Source organism: Papio anubis, chromosome 14 (genome assembly GCF_008728515.1).
Source record: "Papio anubis isolate 15944 chromosome 14, Panubis1.0, whole genome shotgun sequence".
Lineage (NCBI taxonomy): Eukaryota > Metazoa > Chordata > Mammalia > Primates > Cercopithecidae > Papio > Papio anubis.
Genome location: NC_044989.1, coordinates 42,723,332 through 42,748,474, shown reverse-complemented (window position 1 = coordinate 42,748,474; position 25,143 = coordinate 42,723,332). Strand labels below are relative to the sequence as shown.

General features: G+C 47.2%; 2 protein-coding genes across 3 annotated transcripts in view; one reads left to right on the top strand and one right to left on the bottom strand.

Annotated features, from left to right (window-relative positions):
* The window catches only part of MTA3 (metastasis associated 1 family member 3), a 267,138-nt gene extending 251,595 nt beyond the window's left edge, over nucleotides 1–15,543 (bottom strand). The window contains exon 1 of the mRNA XM_017947467.3: nucleotides 15,444–15,543. The gene's annotated coding sequence lies outside the window, so the exon portion shown is untranslated. The remainder of the gene's footprint in view (nucleotides 1–15,443) is intronic.
* An 815-nt stretch (nucleotides 15,544–16,358) lies between these two features.
* Nucleotides 16,359–25,143, top strand: part of KCNG3 (potassium voltage-gated channel modifier subfamily G member 3) — a 59,309-nt gene continuing 50,524 nt past the window's right edge. The window contains exon 1 of one of the 2 annotated variants that reach the window (XM_003908560.4): nucleotides 16,359–17,623. In XM_003908560.4, the coding sequence (XP_003908609.3) occupies nucleotides 16,959–17,623 (665 nt within the window). In that variant the 5' untranslated portion in view covers nucleotides 16,359–16,958. The remainder of the gene's footprint in view (nucleotides 17,624–25,143) is intronic. The other variant, XM_009184087.3, reaches the window with a different exon arrangement.

The window sequence follows — 25,143 nt, the reverse complement described above, 5'->3', positions numbered from 1 at the left end:
CCCTAAAGTGCTGGGATTACAGGCATGAGCCACTGTGCCCAGCTCTGCAGTGCTTTTAAACACGGGAAGCTGGCAGACATGGCAGGTATGGGGGAAAAGCAGTGCCAAGACCTTCTCTACCAGAATGCTAACCATTTAAGAAAACTGAAGTGGTTTTTCAGAAAAAGCCTAGATGTCCTAAGTTGGTCAATTCCAGCCTCACTACATAATGTATACATTAATACAGCCAGTTCAGCAGTCAGAGAACAGCATTTAAATCAGCACTAGTATTTATTTATTCCTTTATTTGACTTTTTTTTTTTTTTTTTGCGACAGTCTAACTGTGTTGTCCAGACTAAAGTGCAGTGGTATGATCATGGCTCACTGCAGCCTCAACCTCCCGGGCTTAATTGAACCTTCCACCTCAGCCTCCCAAGTAGCCAGGATTACAAGCTCATGCCATCACGCCTGGCTAATTTTTGCATTTTTTAGTAGAAACAGGGTTTTGCCATGTTGCCCATACTGGTCTCAAACTCCTGGGTTCAAGCAAGCCACCAACCTTGGCCTCCCAAAGTGCTGAGATGACAGGTGTGAGCCACCATACCTAGCCAACAAATAGGTACTGAACTTCTACAAGGAGCCACGCACCATTCTAGGAACTAGGAGTATTGGTGTGAACTGACCCCAGAGTCCTTGCTCTCAAAGGAAGTGAACAGTATTTTGTGGGAGACAGATGACAAACAACAGGTGAGGCCGGGTGCAGTGGCTTGAACCTGTAATCCCAGCACTTTGGGAGGCCGAGGGAGGCGGATCTCTTGAGGTCAGGAGTTCAAGACCAGCCTGGTGAAACCTCGCTTCTACTAAAAATACAAAAATTCACTGGGCTTGGTGGCAGACGCCTGTAGTCTCAGCTACTTGAGGGAGGCTGAGGCAAGGGAGTTGCTTGAACTCGGGAGGTGGAGGTAGAAGTGAGCCAAGATGGTGCCACTGCACTCCATCCTGGGCAACAGAGCGAGACTCCATCTCAACAACAACAACAACAACAAAAACAAGTAACAGGTGAATAAGCAAGGTGATTTTTAAAAAATAGACTTTAATTTTTAGAGCAGTTTTAGGTTCACAGAGAAATCAAAAGGAAGGTACAGAGATGTATAACCCCTTTCCCCCAACATATAAATGTTGTATAGTATATATGTTGCATATATATATATACACAACATAAATATATATAATATACATTCAATTTATAATTATAATTTATAATATAATATATAATTATATGTAATATGTATATAACATAATATATACAACATATAAGATACAAAAAATTAGCAGGGCATAGTGTCAAATGCCTGTAGTCCCAGATGCTCAGGGGGCTGAGGTGGGAGGATCGCTTGAGCCCAGGAGGTCGAGGCTGCAGTGAGCCAAGATGGTGCGACTGCACTCCAGCCTGGGTGGCAAAGCAAGACTGTCTCAAAGAAAAAGAAAAAAATAAGTCTATAGTTCATATATAGGATTCACTTTTGGTGTTGGAGATTCTATGGGTTTGGACAAGTTAGATTTTTAAAAATAGGGTAAGGGAAAGAAAAAAATAGGTTTATATGCTAGAAGTGTGTGGCTGGAGAAAGACTCTCTGAGGAAGTGACATTTGAACTGAGACTTGACTGACAAGAAGGAATGAGCCACCTAATGCTCTGGGACAATGTGTTCATGCTCTAGGCAGAGGGAACAGCAGATGCCAAGCCTGGCCCAGGTGTAACTCAGAAGACGGGATGCAGGAACCAGCAAGAATAGGCCTCAGGAAAGAGAGGTAATCTGGTAGAATGCTACATGCTCAGACTTTTTCTCAGCTAGGTTTCTTTCTTTCTTTTTTTTTTTTTTTTGAGATAGACTCTCACACCGTTGCTCAGGCCGGAATGCAGCATCGAGATCTCGACTCACTGCAACCTCTGTCACTGCAACTTCTGCCTCCCAGGCTCAAGTCATCACCCCACCTCAGCCTCTGGAGTAGCTGGGACTACAGGTGCGCGCCCCCATGCTTGGCTAATTTTTTTTTTTTTTTTTTTGAGACGGAGTCTCACTGTGTCTCCCAGGCTAGAGTGCAGTGGCCGGATCTCGGCTCACTGCAAGCTCCGCCTCCCGGGTTTGTGCCATTCTCCTGCCTCAGCCTCCTGAGTAGCTGGGACTACAGGCGCCTGCCACCTCGCCCGGCTATTTTTTTGTATTTTTTAGTAGAGACGGGGTTTCACTGTGTTAGCCAGGATGGTCTCGATCTCCTGACCTCGTGATCTGCCCGTCTCTGCCTTCCAAAGTGCTGGGATTACAGGCTTGAGCCACCGCGCCTGGCCGCCTGGCTAATTTTTTAAGGTTTCTGTAGAAATGGGGTCTCACTATATTGCTCAGGCTGGTCTTGAACTTCTGGGCTCAAGCGATCCTCCCACCTCAGCCTCCCAAAGTGTTGGGATTACAGGTGTGAGCCACGGCACCTGACCTAGTTTTTCTTTCTTTCTTTTTTTTTTCAATTGAAAACATAACCTTTTCACACAGTTAAAAAAAGAGAAAGCTTTATAATAACCAACAAAAGATAGGTCTCATGTCTAACCTAATATTCCTAGTCCCTCGACCAAGAAATAACCACTCATAACTATTTTATGTATCTTTTTCAGAAACCTTATTCTCAGCCAAGAACAGTGGCTCATTCCTGTAATCCCAACACTTTGGGAGGCTGAGGTGGGAGGACTGCATGAGGCCAGAAGTTTGAGACCAGCCTGGGCAACATGGTGAGATCCTATCTCTATTAAAAAAAAAGACATTAGTGCCGGGCGCGGTGGCTCAAGCCTGTAATCCCAGCACTTTGGGAGGCCGAGACGGGCGGATCACGAGGTCAGGAGATCGAGACCATCCTGGCGAACACGATGAAACCCCGTCTCTACTAAAAAAATACAAAAAACTAGCCGGGCGAGGCGGCGGGCGCCTGTAGTCCCAGCTACTCGGGAGGCTGAGGCAGGAGAATGGCGGGAACCCGGGAGGCGGAGCTTGCAGTGAGCTGAGATGTGGCCACTGCACTCCAGCCCGGGTGACAGAGCCAGACTCCGTCTCAAAAAAAAAAAAAAAAAAAAAAAAAAAAAAGACATTAGCTGGATGTGGTCATGCATGCCTATAGTCTCAGCTACTTGGGAGGCTGAGCAGGGAGGATTGCTTGAGCTTAGGAGGTCAAGCAAGTAAGCTGTGATTGTGCCACTGTACTATAGCCTGGGAGACAGAGCAAGACCATCAGCAGTGGCTCACGCCTGCAATCCCAGCACTGGGAGGTTGAGGTGGGAAGATTGCTTGAGCCCAGGAGCTGGGGACTAACCTGAGCAACATAGTGAGACCTTCTCTCTACAAAAAATTAAAAAATTAGCCAGGCGTGATCATGCATGCTACTCCAGCTACTCAGGAGGCTGAAGAGAGAGGAAGCCACTTGAGCCTAGGAGTTCGAGGTTACAGTGAGCTATAATTGCACCACTGTACTCCAGTTCAGGAGATAGAGTGAGACCCTGTCTCAAAAAAATAAAACAGGCCGGGTGCAGTGGCTCACACCTGTAATCCCAGCACTTCGGGAGGCCAAGACAGCCGGATCACCCGAGGTCAGGAGTTTCAGACCAGCCTGGCCAACATGGTGAAACCCATCTCTACTAAATTTACAAAAATTAGCTGAGTGTGGTGGTCTGTGCCTGTACTCCCAGCTACTTGGGAGGCTAAGGCACAAAAATCACTTGAACCCGGGAGATGGAGGTTGCAGTAAGCCAAGATCACGCCACTGTACTCCAGCCTGGAAAACAGATCAAGACTCCGTATCAAAAAAGAATACTAAATAAATAAATAAATAAAAATAAGTAAATTAGTCTCCAATCCCTTACTCCCCACCTACATGTCTCTATTTTCAGATCCAATCTGAAGGAACTATGGAATCACAATTGGCATTCGAAAATAAGCTTAAATGAAGTCCAAGGTGCTAAAATTTTATTTTTATTAAAAAAAATATATTATATATAATATTTGAGACAGGGTCTCACTCTGTTGCTCACGCTGGAGTGCAGTGACATGACCATGGCTCACTGCAGCCTCGACCTCCTGGGCTCAAGTGATCCTCTCACCTCAGCATCCTGAGTGGCTGGGATCACAGGCATTGAGTACCACCACACGCAGATAATTTTTTAAAAATTATTTTTAGTAGAGACAGGGTCTCACTATGTTGCCCAGGCTGGTCTTGAACTCCTGGGTTCAAACAATTCTCCTGCCTCAGCCTCCCAAAGATCTAGCATTACAGGCGTGAGCCACCATACTGGGCTTTACTTTTTTATTATGGACAATTTCAAATATACATAAAAGTGGAGAGATTAATAAAATGAACCCCATTATCCAGCTTGAATAATTATCAATTTGAGGGGGCTGGGTGCGATGGCTCATGCCTGTAATCCTAGCACTTTGGGAGGCCGAGACAGACAGATCATTTGAGGAGAGGAGTTCGAGGCACCTGTAATCCCAGCTACTTGGGATGCTAAGGCAGGAGAATCACTTGAACCTGGGAGATGGAAGCTGCAGTGAGCTGAGATCGTGCCATTGTACTCCAACCTGGGCAACAGAGCAAGATTCCATCTCAAAAAAAAAAATTATTAATTTGTGGCCAATCTCGTTTCATCTATATTCCCACCCACTTGCCCTTGCTCTTGGTTGTTCTGAAGTACGAATCAGACATTATATGATCTTCTCTTAAATATTTCATGGAAAGTGGCTTTTGGAAGACTAATTATCTTGTGGTACTGTCCATATCCCGACAACTCCCGTCCGTCCTCCAGAGTCAGCGTTCGTGAGGGTTGGCGTTAGAGGCTTAAGTTTGACGACGCGGCGCTGAGATTTGGATTGATTACGCGAGCATCTGTTCGGCCGCCAGAAACCTTCGCCGCCAGCAACGCCAGCGCAATTGAATGGCTGCCAGCCAGGTCCCAGCCGCCACGGAGACGAGGGTATCGCGGACCGAGCGAGCCACAATGAGCCCAGACCGCCCGTCCAGCTCGGCGACCGCCCCGTAAAAAAGAGAGAGAGGTGGTGCTGAGCCAGCATGGGAGGCAAGACAGCCTGCACAGTCTGTGGGTTTCACTACTGGTTCTGGCACTTACTAGTTAGCTTTGGGACCTTAGGCGAGTCATCTCATCTCTTTTAATTTTTTTTGAGGTGGAGTCTCGCTCTGTCTCCCAGGCTGGAGTGCAGTGGCGTGATCTCGGCTCACTGCAAGCTCCTCCTCCCAGCTTCAAGCGATTCTCCTGCCTCAGCCTCCCAAGTAGCCGGGACTACAGGAGCCCACCACCACGCTGGGCTAATGTTTTGTATTTTTAGTAGAGATGGGGTTTCACCGTGTTAGCCAGGATGGTCTTGATCTCCTGACCTCGTGATCCACCCACCTCGGCCTCCCAAAGTGTAGGGATTACAGGTGTGAGTCACTACGCCCAGGCCCAATTCTTCTCTTGAAGCCTCATTTCTTCATCTGTACAATGGGATTAATAATAACAGTGTTTTTGTGGGCAGCAGAGTGCGTGGTGCCTCCTAGAAGGGCTTAGTCATCGTATGGAGCAAGGTCCTCAGAGTGGTGATGGGGAGAAGGGTCATCCCAGTTCAACAGAGCAGCATGACCGGAGTGACGCTGGGGTGAAGATTACAAAGAGGGGCTGTTCCTATAATGGCACCACAAATGTTTTTGCTGTTAATGGTTATATAGCGAGCTTCGCAAAGCTGGAAATTTAAGGAAGAGAGTGTTTCTTTTGCTTGAATAAGAGCAGAAAGGGGCCAATTGTGGTAGCTCACACCTGTAATCCTAGCACTTTAGGAAGATGAGGTTGGAGAACTGCTTGAACCCAGGAGTTCAAGACCAGCCTGGGCAACATAGGGAGACCATGTCTCTCCAAAAAAAAAAAAAAATGCTTAAAGGGTCCTGGAGCAGAAGAGAAGAAAAAGCAAGGACATCGATGTGAGATGGTGTCATAAGTGTGACATAGGAGTGACATGTCCCTCTGGTGGCTTCTCATTTTTAAGAATGTAGTTCGGCCGGGCGCGGTGGCTCAAGCCTGTAATCCCAGCACTTTGGGAGGCCGAGACGGGCGGATCACGAGGTCAGGAGATCGAGACCATCCTGGCTAACATGGTGAAACCCCGTCTCTATTAAGAAATACAAAAAACTAGCCGGGCGAGGTGGCGGGCGCCTGTGGTCCCAGCTACTCAGGAGGCTGAGGCCAGAGAATGGCGTGAACCCGGGAGGCGGAGCTTGCAGTGAGCTGAGATCCGGCCACTGCACTCCAGCCCGGGCGACAGAGCGAGACTCTGTCTCAAAAAAAAAAAAAAAAAAAAAAAAAAAAGAATGTAGTTCATGGGGCTGGGGCTGGGTGTGGTAGCTCACCCTGTGATCCCAGCACTTTGGGAGGCCGAGGCAGCTGGATCACCTGAGGTCAGGAGTTTGAGACTAGCATAACCAACATGGTGAAATGCCGTCTCTATTAAAAATACAAAATATTAGCCAGGCATGGTGGTGCACACCTGTAATCCCAGTTACTCGGGAGGCTGAGGCAGGAGAATCACTTGAACCTGAGAGGTGGAGGTTGTAGGGAGCCAAAATCATACCACTACACTCCAGCCTGGGCGACAGAGTGAAGTCTTTTGATAGACTCAAAAACAAAAAAGAATGTGGTTCATGGCCAGGCGTAGTGGCTCATGCCTGTAATCCCAGCACTTTGGGAGGCCGAGGCAGGTGGATCACTTGAGGTCAGGAGTTCGAGACCAGCCTGCCCAACATGGCGAAACCCCATCTCTACTAAAAATACAAAAAGTTAGCTGGGCGTGGTGACAAGCACCTGTAATCCCAGCTGCTCAGAAGGCTGAGGCAGGAGAATTGCTTGAACCCAGGAGGTGGAGGTTGCAGTGAGCCGAGATCACACCACTACACAGCAGCCTGGGTGACAAGAAGGAAACTCTGTCTCAAAAAAAAAAAAAAAAAAAAAAAAGAGGAATGTGGTTCCTGGGGTGCGATGGGTCTGAGGGCAGTTTATTTATTTATTTATTTTCCTTTTTTCATTTTGTTTAAATGATGGGGCCTCACTATGTTGCCCAGGCTGGTCTCGAACTCCTGGGCCAAACAGATGCTCTTGCATGAGCCTCCTGAGCAGCTGAGACTACAGGTATACACTACCACACCCAGCTTTGAGGGCATGAGAAGGAACAGGAGCCCCTCTTAGGGGCCTGCTGGGCACCCTCCACCTCAAAGCATAGAAATAAAATGAAATTCTTGAACTCTTTCAAGGTAAATTCCAGTCACCTAGCTAGCCCTGAGAAGTAAATAAACAACCTGAGAAACAAGAAGGTATAGCAGTTTAAAATGTCAGAGGTGTTTGAACCAGAGCAACTCCATCTTGAATAAATAGGAGCTAGGTAAAATAAGACTGAGATCTAGTGGGCTACCTTCCCAGATAGTTAGGCATTCTTAGTCACAGGTTGAGATAGGAGGTCAGCACAAGATACAGGTCATAAAGACCTTGCTGATAAAACAGCTTGCAGTAAAGAAGCTGGCCAAATCTCACCAAAACTAAGATGGTGACGAGGTGATCTCTGGTAGTCCTCAGTGCTACACTCGCACCAGCACCATGACAGTTTGCAAATGCTATGGCAATGTCAGAAAGTTACCCTATATGGTCTGAAAAGGGGAGTCATGAATAATCCACCCCTTGTTTAGTATATCATCAAGAAATAACCATAAAAATGGGCAACCAGCAGCCCTTGGGAGCAGCTGCTCTGTCTAAGGAGTAGCCATTCTTTAATCCTTTACTTCTCTAACAAACTTGCTTTCATTTTACTCTATGGACTTGCCTCCAATTCTTTCTTGTGTGAGATCCAAGAACCTTCTCTTGGGGTCTGGATTGGGACCCCTTTCCTTTTTTAAAAGTTATTTATTTATTTATTTATTTATTTGAGACAGAGTCTTGCCCCGTCTCCCAGGCTGGAGTGCAGTGGTGCGATCTCAGCTCACTGCACCCTCTGCCTCCCGGTTCAAGTGATTCTCCTGCCTCAGCCTCCCAAGTAGCTGGGATTACAGGCGACTGCCACCACACCTGGCTAATTTTTGTATTTTTTTTTTTTTTGAGACGGAGTTTCGTTCTTGTTGCCCAGGCTGGAGAGCAATGACGCGATCTCGGCTCACCACAACCTCTGCCTCCAGAGTTCAAGTGATTCTCCTGCCTCAGCCTCCTGAGTAGCTGGGATTACAGGCAGGTGCCACCACACTGGCTAATTTTGTATTTTTAGTAGAGACGGGGTTTTGCCATGTTGACCAGGCTAGTCTCAAACTCCTGAACTCAGGTGATCCAGCTGCCTCGGCCTCCCAAAGTGCTGGGATTACAGGCGTGAGCCACCACACTCGGCAGGATTGGGACCCCTTTCCAATAACAATAATAGATAAGGAAGTTAGAATCACAGCATGTTTGTTTCCCTATAGAAAGTAAAGATAACATCTGCACATATATCCCTGAGTTGTTTTTCAGAAACCTGTACCTGGACCGAACAGATCCACTGGCACACAGACCTCAGATGGGGGACTAACAACTGAACTCAGACTGCCATTCTTTGTTCTAAAATTCTTCCTGAGGGTCCTGGAGGAGGCCACATCTGCAGGCCAGAGCCAACATTCTTTTCTGCTGATCCCAAATTTTTAGACAAAGCTTCAACTCCTTACAAATCAGGAAATCTCTGAATCCATCTATGACCTGTTGGCCACTCCCCCACCCCCACTTTGAGATGTCCCCCCTTTTCAGGTCAAACCAATGTATGGCCTCGATGTACTGATTTATGACTTTGCCTGTAACCTCTGCCTTCCTGCCTTTAAAAACTCTTGCCTGTAAGCCATCAGGGCATTTGGGTCTTTTTTAAATTTAAATTTAAATTTTTATTTTTGAGATAGAGTCTCACTCTATTGCCCAGCCTGGAGTGCAGTGGCACGATCTCGGCTCACCACAACCTCTGTCTCCCAGGTTCAAGTGATTCTCTTGCCTCAGCCTCCCGAGTAGCTGAGATTACAAGCATACGCCACCAGGCCCGGCTAATTTTTGTATTTTTAATAGAGACAGGGTTTCACCATGTTGCCCAGGCTGGTCTCAAACTCCTGACCTCAAGTGATCCACATGCCTTGGCCTCTCAAAGTGCTGGGATTACAGGCATAAGCCACCACAACCGGCCGGGAATTCAGGTCTTAAGCATGGGCTGTCTGATTTTCCTTTCTTGGCACTCTGCAATAAATGCCTCACTTTCTCTCGCTGCAATCCCGACGCGAGGGTTTGACTTTGCTGCATTGGGTAGGTGGGCTCAAGTTCAGTTAGGTAACTTTAATGTTATCTAAATGTTAAGTTTAATGAAGCCACAGTGTTAGGAGTGGGTTGGCTGACAATACAATAATGGCCTCCATGCCATATGTAAGGGATCAGAATATGCCTCCCAAAATATGCCATTTTGACATAAGGATTATTTTGAGCTAAAGGCATTTGAGAAGAATTAGACATAAGAAAAAAAATTATGCCCTCCTCTTCTCTACTAGGAAGGCAGAAAGATTCTTAACCACTGGAGACCCTAGCCTCTTATCAGCCTAGAGATAGCACCAGAGGAATCTACGTAATGCATAATGCATCTTATAAAACAACACTTATCTTCTGTTAGTTTCCTGATATGTTTACTTTTCCATAGTTTGCCACCCCTAAAAGCCTAAACCCCTTTTCCTTTAGCTGGTTGCCGCTTAGCAAATTTATTATTCTTTGTTAAGATGCTATATAGGCCGGGCACGGTGGCTCACACCTGTAATCCTAGCACTTTGGGAGGCTGAGGCAGGCGGATCATGAGGTCAGGAGATTGAGACCATCCTGGCTAACATGGTGAAACCCCATCTCTACTAAAAATACAAAAAATTAGCTGGGTGTGGTGGTAGGCGCCTGTAGTCCCAGCTACTCTGGAGGCTGAGGCAGGAGAATGACATGAACCCGGGAGGCAGAGCTTGCAGTGAGCCAAGATCACGCCACTGCACTCCAGCCTGGGCGACAGAGTGAGACTCCGTCTGAAAAAAAAAAAAAAGCCGGGCGCGGTGGCTCAAGCCTGTAATCCCAGCACTTTGGGAGGCTGAGACGGGCGGATCACGAGGTCAGGAGATCGAGACCATCCTGGCTAACACGGTGAAACCCCGTCTCTACTAAAAAAATACAAAAAAAACTAGCTGGGCGAGGTAGTGGGCGCCTGTAGTCCCAGCTACTCGGGAGGCTGAGGCAGGAGAATGGCGTAAACCCGGGAGGCAGAGCTTGCAGTGAGCTGAGATCCGGCCACTACACTCCAGCCTAGGCGACAGAGCGAGACTCCGTCTCAAAAAAAAAAAAAAAAAGGCTTCATAAAGCCCCTTGATTTTGATACTAACCACCCTTTGATTTTAACTTTTGTCAGTTTAATTTGTAGGACCATAGGCCAAGAACCTAGGAAGGTAGAGGAAAAAAATTTTTCCCCTCCCCTACACATATTTCCTGCCTCAGCCTTAGACATCTGAGAACTTTTATGTCTTTTCTTGTATCTCTCATTTTTGTTTGTCTGTTTGTTTTTGAGATAGAGTCTCTGTCACCAGGCTGGAGTGCACTGGCATCCAACTCCTGGGTTCAAGCAATTCTCCTGCCTCAGTCTCCTGAGTAGCAGGGATTACAGGCACATGCCACCACACCCAGCTAATTTTTTTTTTTTTTTTTTTTTTTGAGATGGAGTCTCACTCTGTCACCTAAGCTGGAGCATAGTGGCATGATCTTGGCTCACTGTAACCTCCACCTCCCAGGTTCAAGCGATTCTCCCACCTCAGCCTCCCAAGTAGCTGGTATTACAGGCGCCCACCACCACGTCCAGCTAATTTTTGTATTTTGAGTACAGATGGGGTTTCACTATGTTGGTCAGGCTGGTCTTGAACTCCTGACCTCAGGTGATCTGCCTGCCTCAGCCTCACAAAGTGCTGGGATTATAGGCGTGAGCCACCATGCCCGGCCAAATTTTTCTAGTTTTACTTATACTTCCCTGTATTAGAGCTCTGTAAACAAGACCACCATCTGAATCTTGGGATAACCTCATAGTGCTACTGTGTTACAGCTCTACCTTTGTAATCTGAGAGACCAAAATATACACCTCTTAATAAACTAAGACAGACCCTAAGATAAGGAAACCAAGTTACTGATGGGTCGAGGGCTCAGGGCTTGACTGGCAAATTTCTAAATTACTGTGGCTAAACTCCCTAAAAATAGGAGCTTTCAATTCTGTTACACAACCCAGATGACAACAACTCTGTCTGGATAGACAGCCATTACAAACATTCGTTTCTGATGAGCTGCTGCAGACCTCAAATCAGTTTCAGCCAGCTTACAGACACAGCACACAAGCTGTCTTTGTGGCCTGTAGTTCACCTGTTGACATAAAGAGCCAAATTCCACCTCATTTTAATGCTAAAGCCCTATCACAAAGTGATCCTGATGTATGTTATATATATGTGTACCCATTACACATGTGTGCACCTCCCCCATAAGTATGTACAGCTTTTCCCCCAAGCCTGCTGATTATGTATGATACAGGCCCTGTGAGGCCTAAAACTCAACCTGTTATTCCCCTCTTTGAAGACAGAGCACCTTCAGCCCACCGGAGACTTTCTCTTCCTGGCTTGCAAACTGATAACACCAATAAAGCTCTCCTTTCTACCATTCAGCCATCCTGGTGGTCTTTTGAACACCTTCTACAGTGGTCATTGTGCATAGTGGGCTAAGTCATAGTCTTTTATTTATTAAAATGAGAGAAATTAGAAGGCTATATTTCCATTCAAAAAGCTGACTTTTAAAAGTCCCAACTGATTCGGCAGAGGCTGAGAAATAAACTGATGTAAACGCAAACATTGAAAATATGAATTACCAGCAGGGTAAGGGCTTTTTAAAGCAGACAGAGTTGATAAGTAAGCTGCATGGAACAGTAGTGCCCACAGGGTATTTCAATTTCTAAAGCTTTGGGGCAGACAGGGTGTTCAGAGTCCTCGAACACATCCAGTTATGCAATGCAAACTGATGGAGGAATCTGTGTTCAAGCCAGAGTCAGCAGTATAAGGGTCACAACTTTTTACTGAATTTTTTGTTTCAGGTTACTTTGTTATTGGTCACATGTTTAGCCAAATCAATTCACTTATCCAATCTGTGTTTATTTAGAACCCTGGAATGAGAAATAAGCATGGCTTATTTGGGCTAAAGGAAGCAAAAATGAAGTGAGATTTTTCCAGTGAGATTGTTCCAGTGTCATGCACTGAGCTACATACCACCTTCACATCAGCTTGTGATCTTTTCATTACCCCTTTGGATGTAGGTATTCATTCTATGGAGGAGAAAAACTGAGGATCAATGAGGTTTAAGGAACTGGCTCCAGGTGGCTTAGTAAATGAGTTATACAGCCAGGATTTGAGTCTAGAGAGAGCCCTATAGACAATTTGGACTTTTTTTTTTTGAGATGGAGTCTTACTCCATCACCCAGGCTCAAGTGCAGTGGTGCAAACTTGGCTCACTGCAACTTCAGCCTCCCAGATTCAAGCGATTCTCCTGCCTCAGCGTCCTGAGTAGCTGGGATTACAGGCGCCTGCCACCCTGCCCAGCTAACTTTTGTATTTTTAGTAGGGATAAGGTTTCATCATCTTGGCCAGGCTAGTCTTGAACTCCTGACTTCATGATCCACCTGCCTCGGCCTCCCAAAGTGCTGATTACAGGCGTGAGCCACCGCGCCCAGCTAATTTGGACTTTATTATATAGACAATTTCTTTTTTTTTTTTTTTTTTTTTTGAGGCGGAGTCTTCACTCTGTCGCCCAGGCTGGAGTGCAGTGGCACCATCTCGGCTCACTGCAAGCTCCGCCTCCCGGGTTCGCGCCATTCTCCTGCCTCAGCCTCCCGAGTAGCTGGGACTACAGGCGCCCGCCACCGCGCCCGGCTAATTTTTTGTATTTTAGTAGAGACGGGGTTTCACCGTGTTAGCCAGGATGGTCTCGATCTCCTGACCTCGTGATCCGCCCGCCTCGGCCTCCCAAAGTGCAGGGATTACAGGCGTGAGCCACCGCGCCCGGCCTATATAGACAATTTCTAATTATGTACTTTTATGTACTCATTTTAGGTTTTTCTGGGTTTTTTTTTTTCTTTTTTTTTTTTTTAACCTCTAGTTTCAAGAGGAGTTTTGCTCTTGTAGCCCAGGCTGGAGTGCAATGGCATGATCTTGGCTCACTACAACATCTGCCTCCCAGGTTCAAGCAATCTCAATCTCCTGCCTCAGCCTCCCCAGTAGCTGGGATTACAGGCACCTGCTACCATGCCTGGCTAATTTTTTGAATTTTTAGTAGAGACGGGTTTCACCATGTTGGCCAAGCTGGTCTTGAACTCCTGACCTTGGGTGATCTGTCTGCCTTGGCCTTCCAAAGTGCTGGGATTACAGGCGTGAGCCACCACACCCAGTCACCTTTCAGGTTTTTGAACTCGGGAATGCCCTGATGAAAATGGATGGAACTAAGAGCTCTCTGGTGGTCTTACTCAGAATTCATAGAGACAGGAAAGAACTGGAGTGCAAAGAGATGAGGCAGAAGGTTGTGGCAGCAATCCAGGCCCTGGAAACAGAGTGAGCAGAGTTCGACATTAGAAAACCTGATTTTAGCCTCTGCCAGGATGCTGCTGCTGGGGAAGCTTGGGCAAGTTACAGCCACATCTCTGAAGCTTTGTAACTTCAGAGGGGAGAAGAAAATGGGAGTAATTATTTGCTTTTTTTTTTTTTCCCCTAGTTTCTGAAACTAGAAAACCTCTAGGTTCTTTCAACCTCTAAAATTCTACCTTTAAATTGTAATGCATTCCAAAGGTTTAGATATGAAGAGCCTAAATATCATCCTGAGTCTAGGAGAGAATTTAGATGTAATAATTCACAACATTATCTTCTCAAAGTACAAGGGAATAGAATTGGCTTTAAGAACGCTCTCTAAACCAGATTATATTGAGACAAGCCTATCATTTCTGCATCACTGTTTTCTTTGTTTAAGAAAATGATTTGGGTATTACTGCTGCAGCAGTGGTTGATGATATTAAAATCAAATAAAAATATTACTCTTGAAACAAATGAAATGATTTAAACCTATCTAAGAAATCTTATGAAAATATACCTAGGAGGCACACATTGTATTGTCATCAAATTAATTTGTTTTCTAAGCTCAAATTTAATTTAAAATGAGATATTTCTTCCACTGGTACAATCAACAGACAGTAGAGGGATTCTACAGAGAGAACACGGGAAATAAGCCCTATAATAACGTTGGAGCAAACAACTGACACTATAGTTCTGTCTTCTATTGCTTGTGATGCTTCTAGAAAGTATTTTTTAACAGCTTCCTGATGAATTGGCTCTTGGTGTGAAGCCAGGCTCATCTCTGGCTCACATCTGCAAACTTTTCCCCATCCTCACGTCCTACAACAAATCCATCTTCAAGACCTGAAAAGTTCTTGGTCTCAGCGTTTCTCAGAACAGACCCTTCTTCATCCTCACAGACATGGGGTTGGGGATCCCATTCCTGGGTTACTGAAATGACCTTCTCCTTAGAATGACCCAAAGTGCAAAGGCATCTGCCTGAAATAAAGCTTTCATCAGGCCATTTCTGCTATTAAAACCTCCAGGGATTCCATAGATTATAGGATTCAATCTAAATGCTGCAGTTGAGATCTCCATTGTTTCAGTGGGCAAGTGCATTATACTTTTCATAGACTTTAAACCTCCACATTCGAGATTTTGCTACCAGGAATGTTTTGTCCTTTCTCTGTGCCAACTCATGGCCATCAGCACCTCCAGTTCTGTCTTGAAACTCACTTTCTTACGGATATTTTTCTTGTTTAGTATCTACTTAGATACTAAATAGCAAAGTAGCAGTATCTACCTAGTAGATACTAAATAGCAAAATAGATACTAAATAGCAAAGTATTTAGTAGATACTAAAGTAGCAAATAACTCGTTTTTGAGCTTTTAATCACGTTAAGTGCTCTTAAAATAAATTATCCAAGTCTGGGGATAAACAACTCACAGAGATTTTCATTCTTTAAGAAGCTACCCAGAGTGATTTTATTTTGTATGAGACAGCACTCACATTTTCAGTTGTCTGCCTTTTCACTAGGAATCCACTTAACCAGCGCAAAAGGACTCCGTTTGGTGACCTCTAGCGGGCACCGGACAATCTTACAAAATTATGAAAAGCGGAGGGCAAAGAATAACCCTTCCCTTTAACCAGCCAGGTTACCCTGTGGTCAGATGACCGCAACTCACCCTACCCAACCCTTATTTTTTTTCTTCTAATATTTGTTTTGCGTCTAACACGGTTCGCCTTACAACTCACCTGTCTCGCCTCCGGTGGGCTGGACTGCTGGTGTCGGGTGTCAGGTGAATGAATTGCTGGTAGCAGTTTCAAATCATCCCTGCCAAGTGGAACCCACTCTCTGGGCACGGACAAGAGCGCGGGATGGATCGCTCTGCGGAGCCTTCAGGGGGCTCTTCTCGCTCGGAGGGCCGGTGCTGCAGCCGGGTCAGGGGTCCGCGGGGAAAATCAAGATATTTTGAAAAGGAGGATGCAGACGAAGACCACGCGAAAGGCTGTTTTTGCCGGTGACAAGGGGTTCCTCCCCAGACTTTCATCCCACACTAAGGGCAGCATCTCGAGAGGGTCCAGACGTGCTACATGTAGGCGCCTTCTCAGGACACGCGCCCCAGAACGTGGGGGCCGGGTCAGGGGCCGCTCCCCTCCGCGGGCTGGCAGGTGGCACCAAGGCTGGGGGCTGGGGCGTGTAGCCGCCCTCGGAGCACGCGGTACGTGGGTCGCCCCGCGCGGCGGGAGGAAGAGCAAAGTCGGCAGGAAAAGCCGTGGCTGGGATGCCTTCCCTGAGAAATCCTTAGGGGCGATCTCAGAACGCGAGCTGGGCTCCGGACAGTTTCTGGAAAAAGCTCTCCAAACGCCGTCTGTCCCCGCACCCGAGTCCACACTGGGCTTTGAACCAGGGCTGTTAAAAGGGCCCTTGGGGACTGCCCAAGTCATCCCGATGGCCCGGGGCGGGACGCGGGAGCAGGCATCCCGGCCGCTGGGCTCCCCGCTCCCCCGCCCTGCGGACCCCTCCCCGCCACTACGGGCGGGAGCGGAGGGGGAGGACGGCGTCACGAGGCCGGGAGCCCGAGGTCCAGGGCGGGGCGCCCGGGAATCCCAGCCCAAGCGAGCCGGGGAGGTGCGGGTGCGGGCGCGGGCGGGAAGCGGAGGGCGGCGCGGAGGGAGGTGAGCCGCGCGCGCGGAGCCGGCGGGCGAGGAGGAGGACTGCACAGAGGCCCCGCCCCCGCCGCCGCGAGCCGGCTCCTCGCCGCCTCCGAACCCGCTCACTTTGCTTCTTGCCTCTGGACGGCGGCGGGGCGGCCGCCGGATCCGCGGCCGCAGGGAGCGCGGGAGACGGGGAGCTATCCCGCCCCGGCGCCTCCATTCGGCGCCCGCACCCCTCAGGGGGTCGGCGCCGCGGCCTGGGAGAGGGTACCGCGGCCTCGGAGTGGGCAGCCCTCGGGCGCGAGGGGCGGCGGCGCGGACACAGCCGCGTTTCCAGCCGGTGGGGCGCAGCGCTGGCGCCGGCGGGGACTCCCCGGCCACCCGCAGGTACCGCGGGGCGGAGAGCGCGCCGCTAGCAGCGCCGCCTGCGCTGCCAGAGAGACTCGAGCCCAGGGATCCCCGGGCCAGCGGAAGGCAGGAGCGGAGCCCCGAGTCAGCGCGGGCCCCGACGGCGGGCTCCCCCGTCGGCCACGGGCAGGCAGGTCCCGCGTGGCGGCTGTGGGGGGAGCTGCAGCGGGGCCCTCGGGCCGAAGGTCCCCCGGGCGGCCAGCCATGACCTTCGGGCGCAGCGGGGCGGCCTCGGTGGTGCTGAACGTGGGCGGCGCCCGGTACTCGCTGTCCCGGGAGCTGCTGAAGGACTTCCCGCTGCGCCGCGTGAGCCGGCTGCACGGCTGCCGCTCCGAGCGCGACGTGCTCGAGGTGTGCGACGACTACGACCGCGAGCGCAACGAATACTTCTTCGACCGGCACTCGGAGGCCTTCGGCTTCATCCTGCTCTACGTGCGCGGCCACGGCAAGTTGCGGTTCGCGCCACGGATGTGCGAGCTCTCCTTCTACAACGAGATGATCTACTGGGGCCTAGAGGGCGCGCACCTCGAGTACTGCTGCCAGCGCCGCCTCGACGACCGCATGTCCGACACCTACACCTTCTACTCAGCGGACGAGCCGGGCGTGCTGGGCCGCGACGAGGCGCGCCCCGGCGGGGCCGAGGCGGCTCCCTCCAGGCGCTGGCTGGAGCGCATGCGGCGGACCTTCGAGGAGCCCACGTCGTCGCTGGCCGCGCAGATCCTGGCCAGCGTATCGGTGGTGTTCGTGATAGTGTCCATGGTTGTGCTGTGCGCCAGCACGTTGCCCGACTGGCGCAACGCAGCAGCCGACAACCGCAGCCTGGATGACCGGAGCAGGTACTCCGCCGGCCCTGGGAGGGAGCCCTCCGGGTAGGACGCACTGCTTCTCTGCCCGTCCCGTCCGTCCTGTCGCGTCTGTCCGTGCCGTCCGTCAGTCCCGTCTCCGTTCTGTCCGCCTCCGGGCGACCGAGCCAGCGGGGTGCGCGACCCAGCGAGGCCCCAGGCGCGGCCAACTACGGGACGGGTCGGTCCCCACTCCCACTGCGTTGTCCGGGGCACCAGCGGGTTCTGGCCCTTGCGCTAGACGCCCCTCTTGAGGGCGAAATCCCCAGGCATGGGGAGGGGCGTGTGGAGATAGACAAACGTCCCCTCTTTGTAGTTTACTTTTGAGCAGAGAGCAACCTGCTAATGAGATTTTTCTGAACTTTTATTGTTAGGGTTCAACAATTAAGCCTTGAACTAAGCGCAGTTTTAATTATTTGCCAATTTTTGGTAGTGTTTGGAAAGATGAATTCTTGTTATGGTGAAATGTGCACTCTCCACACATTCTATACACTCTGCCCCCGGCGTAGTATGTGCTGTAATGGAATTGTTATATTATAAAGGAGGTTAATTTACCGATAGACCCTCAGTAATGAATGTCTGTGCCCTTTTCTCCCCCGCTTTCCTACAAAGTATGGAGTTAGCAAAGCTCTTGTCCACCGTTTGGTATCAAAGATTCACACTGCGACTTTCAGAGGGTCTGTAGTATGCGAAGGGAAAAAACCATTACCTTGAGAGCAGAGAAAACTCTAAACTGTCCTAAATCCAGAAAACAGTATTTGGGTGATTTTTTTTTTTTTTTTTCACTTTACTAGGATGAATGGGAAAATATTGCAGTCTTTTCTTAGACTGTCTTACCTTTCAATGGTGATAGCACTCTCCTGTTTTTAGTACAAGTGAACATATTCGGTGGGAGGAATAAGCAGACTAAGGGTGGACTTTCAAAGAAGACAGCCTTTTGGGGCACAAAACCCAAACTGCATATTACAGTTTATCTGTTTGACACTGTCTTAAGATCCTCCTTCCATTCTCTTTAAATTTAAGGTTGTGCTCTGTCATCTTTTCCTGATGGGCAGGTACATGTTCAGAATGGCGGTCTTGCTATTGCAGTGAATTACTTCTACATGATATTTTTCCCGTAGGGAGTAAGGATTTTTATACAAATCTAAGAAGTAAATAAAATTGTCTAGTACCACGGAGTCTATTATTTCTTCTTGACTTGAAATCCAAGATACATGCTTTGAAAGGAAATTCATTAGGAAACTCATTTTGTTTAGTGAATTAGGTTCTAACAGTTTTGAATTTACAGATAAGAATTACTTATTTGGTACTCCAACAATACAATGAAACTAATTTATTTACCTAAATAAATGCCGTTTTTTTTTTTTTTTTTTTTTTAAGGAGGGCGTTGGGAAAATGGGCTTGAAATTTTTATTCTCTAGTAACTGTAGAATTCTAAGGTTAGTGAAGGTTTGAGCTACATTAGCAAAGGAAACAGGAGAATTGAATTATTATTAGTACAGATAAAGAGGGAGTTGACTGAGCTACTATATGAGCAAAACCAGTAAAATACCTCAAGTATAATCTTAGGGGGAGGGAAGGTGTTTTAGGAGAGGGAAAGGGCCATATGGAGATCATTAATGTAAAGCATTTGTAAAGAAATGAGAGAAATGGATAGCAATTTTAGGGAGAGAAACACAAGAAACAAAAAAGGGAAGACACAGAGATGGAAAAGAGGGAGACTGCAAAATAAGTGAAGGGAGAAAGGAAAAGTAATGCTTATTTGTGTATATGTATTTTATGTATGTGTATAATTATTCAAGTCAGAGCTGTTTCCTAGATACTTAGATATTTCAAGCAAAAGCATGTTTTTCTTGGCTTAATGGCCCAGTTTTAGCTTCTCTGAGTGTAGGTATATGAAAACCAATATCTGCAATCCCAAACAGATAAACTGCAGAATGGCTGAATGAGGATGCTGCTTATTACAGAGGAAGCTCCCTCTGCCCTCCAACAGAGAGGGCCCTTAAGCTGTCACTTTACGTATAGTCGCTAAAACCCTGCTTGCTTGTGGTTGCTGAGATTAGTCTTTCCAAAACATCATTCTCATTATTTGACTATATTTCGCATCTGCCAAATAAAGCCAAAACTTCTTTCTTGGCCTTCAAAGCTCTTTACAGTTTGATGACAACCTGCCGTTCTTGACTTACTCCATCATAGTTTGCAAACATCTTTTGAGTATCTGCTATGTTCAAGGTACTGCTGGTGTTCCAAATATTGTAACTTTCTGTTGTAAAGAAAAGCTGGTGTCAAGTTGGTGATGTAGGAATCAGAGGCACAATTGATTTTTGAGAGTTCAGTTGTTTGGAGAAGGCCTTCAAGGTGATGGAGGATGGAAACAAACCATGGTTGGAAGGTTGCAGAGGTTGTGCACTGCCCAAACTAGCAGGGAGTGTCATTTATTTTATTTTATTTTATTTTTTGCATTTTTAGTAGAGATGGGCTTTCTCCATGTTGGTCAGGCTGGTCTCGAACTCCTGACCTTAGGTGATCCGCCCGGGTTGGCCTTCCAAAGTGCTGGGATTACAGGTGTGAGCCACCACACCTGGCCAGGGAGTGTCATTTATATAAATTCTAGTTAATGCAACCTGCACAACCATGTGCACCCTGCCTCGGAACAAAATAAAGAGATATTTTAGGATAAAAGGAACATCATGGGCATGAAACTTGTATATGATGTTTGTGGAAGCTTGAGTCCAGTGATGGAGTGAGAGGTAGATAGAGAGCAGATGATAGAAGGCCTTGAATTCCAGGGGGAATAATTTTTTGTTACTGGCAGTGGCTAGCCCTTGGCCAGTTTTGTGTTTGGGGTAAATGGGTTATGCATATAAAGTAGTGCATGAGGTGCATGTGTTCCGTGATTTGGAGAGAGGGAAGATTGTATACAAGAAGATGAGTTGGAAATCTTCCCAGAGTGAGGGGATGAGAGCTTGGATGGCTTTGTGGTGGTGGAGAAATGGAGAAACAACAACTCTGGAAAATACAAGGAGAGTCAAAGTTAATCCAGGGCATTGGAAGGACACAGGCATCAGGGACTGATGAAGTGGACTTCCCAGGAGTTAAGAGTATCGCCTGCCTCTTGCAGTCTTCATTTGTCCAGCCTGGCCTGCTTACTTGTTCCTCAGCCACACAAATGTCCCTTACTGTGCAATGCCTAGCTGCTGAAATTGGATTATTCATCAAGCCCAGTTCAGATTCTATTCCTCTCTTGAAGCGTTTACTGATTACCCTAGTAGATGTGATGTTTCCTCCTGAACTCCTTAAGGAATTGCTTATTTGTACTATTTATTTGGCATCTATGATATCCTTCTTAGCATGGTGGTTATACTTTCATATAAACATGTCCTAGCTCTTAAGCTAGATTAGATAAAAAGCCCTAGAAGGCAGGTCAATTCTCTTGTACTGTTTCTCATTAAAACATCTTTTATTTTGTATTTTTGTTGATTGATTGAGAAGAGATCTAACTCTGTCACCCAGGCCAGAGTGCAGTGGTGCGATCATAGCCCACTGCAGCCTAGAACTCCTGGACTCAGGTGATTCTCCCACCTCAGCCTCAGAGTAGCTGGGACCACAGGCATGAGCCACCATGCCCCGTGAATTAAGAACATTTTTTGTAGAGATGGGGTCTTACAGGCCAGGCACGGTGACTCACTCCTGTAATCCCAGCACTTTGGGAGGCCGAGGTGGGTGGATCACAAGGTCAGGCCTTCGAGATAGGGTCTTACTGTGTTGCCCAGACCTGTCTTGAACTCCTGGCTTCAAGCAATCCTGCCACCTTGGCCTCCCAAAATGTTGGGATTACAGGTGTGAGCCACTGTGCCCAGCTGAAATACTAGGAAATAATTCTTAGTACTTGCCAGAGTTGTCATTTCTCCTCCATTTCTCCACTACCACAAAAATTGCTATTCAGGAACCATAAGTGTCTATTGTGTATATAACATTTCAAAACATAACTTTCCAGAACTGTATCTTCTATTGTATAGTTTAAAATGCTGTTTGGTATCTGGGTGTGGTGGCTCACGCCTGTAATCCCAGCACTTTGGGAGGCCGAGGCAGGTGGATCACCTGAGGTCGGGCGTTCAAGGCCAGCCTGACCAACATGGAGAAACCCCGTGTCTACTAAAAATACAAAATTAGCTGGGGTGGTGGCGCGTGCCTGTAATCCCAGCTATCCAGGAGGCTGCGGCAGGAGGATTGCTTGAACTAGGGAGGCGGAGATTGTGGTGAGCTGAGATTGCACCATTGCACTCCAGCCTGGGCAAAAAGAGTGAAACTCCATCTCAAAAATAAAATGAAATAGAATAAAATAGAATAAAAAATAGAATAGAATAGAATAGAATACTGTTTGGGGCCGGGCATGGTGGCTCACGCCTGTAATCCCAGCATTTTGGGAGGCCGAGGCAGGTGGATCACCTGAGGTCAGGAGTTCAAGGCCAACCTGGCCAACGTGGTGAAACCCTGTCTCTACAAAAATACAAAAATTAGCTGGGCGTGATGGCGGGTGTCTGTAATCCCAGCTACTTGGGAGGCTGAGGTGGGAGAATCGCTTGAACCTGGGAGGGGGAAGTTACAGTAAGCCGAGATGGCACCATTGCACTCCAGCCTGGGTGACAGAGAGACTCTGTCTCAAAAAAAAAAAAAAGCTGTTTGGGGTCAAGCAGTGGGCTTTAGTTGCCAGAACTCTCAGTTGAAGCAGACAGAATCCTGTGCTAGAGTAAGAAAAAGGTCTATCAGGCTGAGCTCAGTGGCTCACCTGTGTAATTCCAGCTCTTTGGGAGGCCGAGCTTGGCAGGTGGATCACCTGAGGTCAGGAGTTCAAGACCAACCTGGCCAACATGGTGAAACCCCGTCTCTACTAAAAATACAAAAATTAGCCAAGTGTGGTGGTGTCTGCCTGTAATCGCAGCTACTCGGGAGACTGAGGGAGGAGAATCGCTTGCATCAGGGAGGGAGAGGTTGCAGCGAGCCGAGATCGCACCACTGCACTCCAGCCTGGGCGATAAAGTGAGACTCAGTCTCAAAAAAAAAAAAAAGAAAAGAAAAAGAAAAAGGTCTATCAGGAAACAGCCTATAGTCCCAGCTACTCCAGAGACTGAAGTGGGAGGATCACCTGAGCCCAGGAGTTGAAGGCTGCAGTGAACTATGATTGCACAACTGCACTCCAGCCTAGGCAGCAGGGAGACCCTGTCTCAAAACAAAACAACAATAAAAAAATCAAGGAACTTAATGGTACTTAATGGTATCAAGTACTTAATGGTACAAAAGGAATAAAGATAAGAATATGATTTACTTTTATGAACCTCTGAAATTTTGGCACAGTGCACAATCTGAAGTTTGGAAGAAATCTTAGGTCTTCCAAATCAATAATTTATAACTTTTTATGTATGAGGATAATCCTTTTAAATTGATCTGTTTAGATCGTTAATAATCATATAAGAATGGTTCAAAATCTAAAAGCTAGAAAGCTAAGCCTTTCTCAATTTTCCCAGCCATTCAGTTCTTTTCCCTAGATGTAACCAAAGTTACTAGTTTTTGGTTTGTCATTTCAGAGACATTTTATATATATGTAAGCACATTATATATATTTACAAAAGCCAGAAATCCAGTGTAATACACACTGTCCTGAAACTGCTTTTTAACTAACAATGTGTCATGGAGATCATTCCATGTGAGTCTATAAAGAGCTCCCTGATTCTGCGGCTTCATAATATTCTACTTTAGAGATGGCCCATAGTCACTATGCATTTATGTCGTTTCTTGTCTATGGGAAATGTGGCAGTGATTATCCTGTTCGTATATATTTTATTTCTTTTATGCAGGTATATCCATAGGATACATTCCAGAAAGTTAAATCATTGGGTCAAAGGAGGTATGCACTTGTAATTTTCTTTTTCTTTTCTTTTTTTTTTTTTGAGACGGAGACTCGCTCTGTCGCCTGGGCTGGAGTGCAGTGGCCGGATCTCGGCTCACTGCAAGCTCCGCCTCACCAGTTTTCACTGCCTCAGCCAACAGAGTAGCTGGGACTACAGGCGCCCGCCTAGTTTTTTGTATTTTTTTAGTAGAGACGGGGTTTCACCATGTTAGCCAGGATAGTCTCGATCTCCTGACCTCGTGATCCGCCCGTCTCGGCCTCCCAAAGTGCTGGGATTACAGGCTTGAGCCACCGCGCCCGGCCAACTTGTAATTCTCATAGATAATTCCAAACTACTCTCCAAAAAGATTGTACTCTATCAATTTATACTCCCACCAGCAATATAGGAGAGAGCATGTTTCTGCATACTCTTGCAAAGTATTTGATCTTTACTGTGCTGAAAACTGAAAAATGGTATCCAGTAGTTTTAATTTGTTTTATTTTGAGCAAGATTTTGTATCTTTACATATATTGAGGAGTCATTTATCTTGCTTTTAAAAATATGTATATCTTTTTCTCATTTTGTCAATGACTTTCTTAGTTTGAAGATTAAAAAATATATTAAGGTTGCAGTGAGGTGAGCTAATGCCACTGCACTCCAGCCTGAGTGACAGCACAAGACTCCATCTCAAAAAAAAAAAAAGAAATTAGCTCTTTTTATGATGTGGGTTGCAAATACTTTGTTTTCTTTTTTTTTTTTTTTGAGACGGAGTCTCGCTCTGCTGCCCAGGCTGGAGTGCAGTGGCCGGATCTCAGCTCACTGCAAGCTCTGCCTCCCGGGTTCACGCCATTCTCCTGTCTCAGCCTCCCGAGTAGTTGGGACTACAGGCGCCCGCCACCGCGCCCGGCTAGTTTTTTGTATTTTTAGTAGAGACGGGGTTTCACCGTGTTAGCCAGGATGGTCTCGATCTCCTGACCTCGTGATCCGCCCGTCTCGGCCTCCCAAAGTGCTGGGATTACAGGCTTGAGCCACCGCGCCCGGCCGCAAATACTTTGTTTTCTAATTTAGGACCCCATTAAAAGAAAACTGCAATTCCCTAAAACATAGTAGCTGCACTTTTACTATCTATTTGTTGAGAAAAAATGCATAATGATTAAAAAAAAAATTGTGAGCCGGGCGTGGTGGCTCATGCCTATAATCCCAGCACTTTGGGAGGCCGAGGCAGGTGGATCATGAGGTCAGGAGATCGAGACCATCCTGGCTAACACGGTGAAACCCCATCTCTATAAAAAATGTAAAAAATTAGCCAGGCATGGTGGCGGGCACCTGTAGTCCTATTTACTCGGGAGGCTGAGGCAGGAGAATGGTGTGAACCCGGGAAGCGGAGCTTGCAGTGAGCAGAGATCACGCCACTGTACTCCAACCCGGGCAACAGAGCGAGACTCTGTCAAAAAAAAAAAAAAAAAAAGCCTGCACTCAGGCTGGAATGCAGTGGCACGATCTCAGCTCACTGCAACCTCTGCCTCCTGGGTTCAAGTGATTCTCCTGCCTCAGCCTCCCAATTAGCTGGGATTACAGGCGTCCACCACCATGCCTGGCTAATTTTTGTGTTTTTAGTAGAGACGGGGTTTCCCCATATTGGCCAGGCCGGTCTCAAAC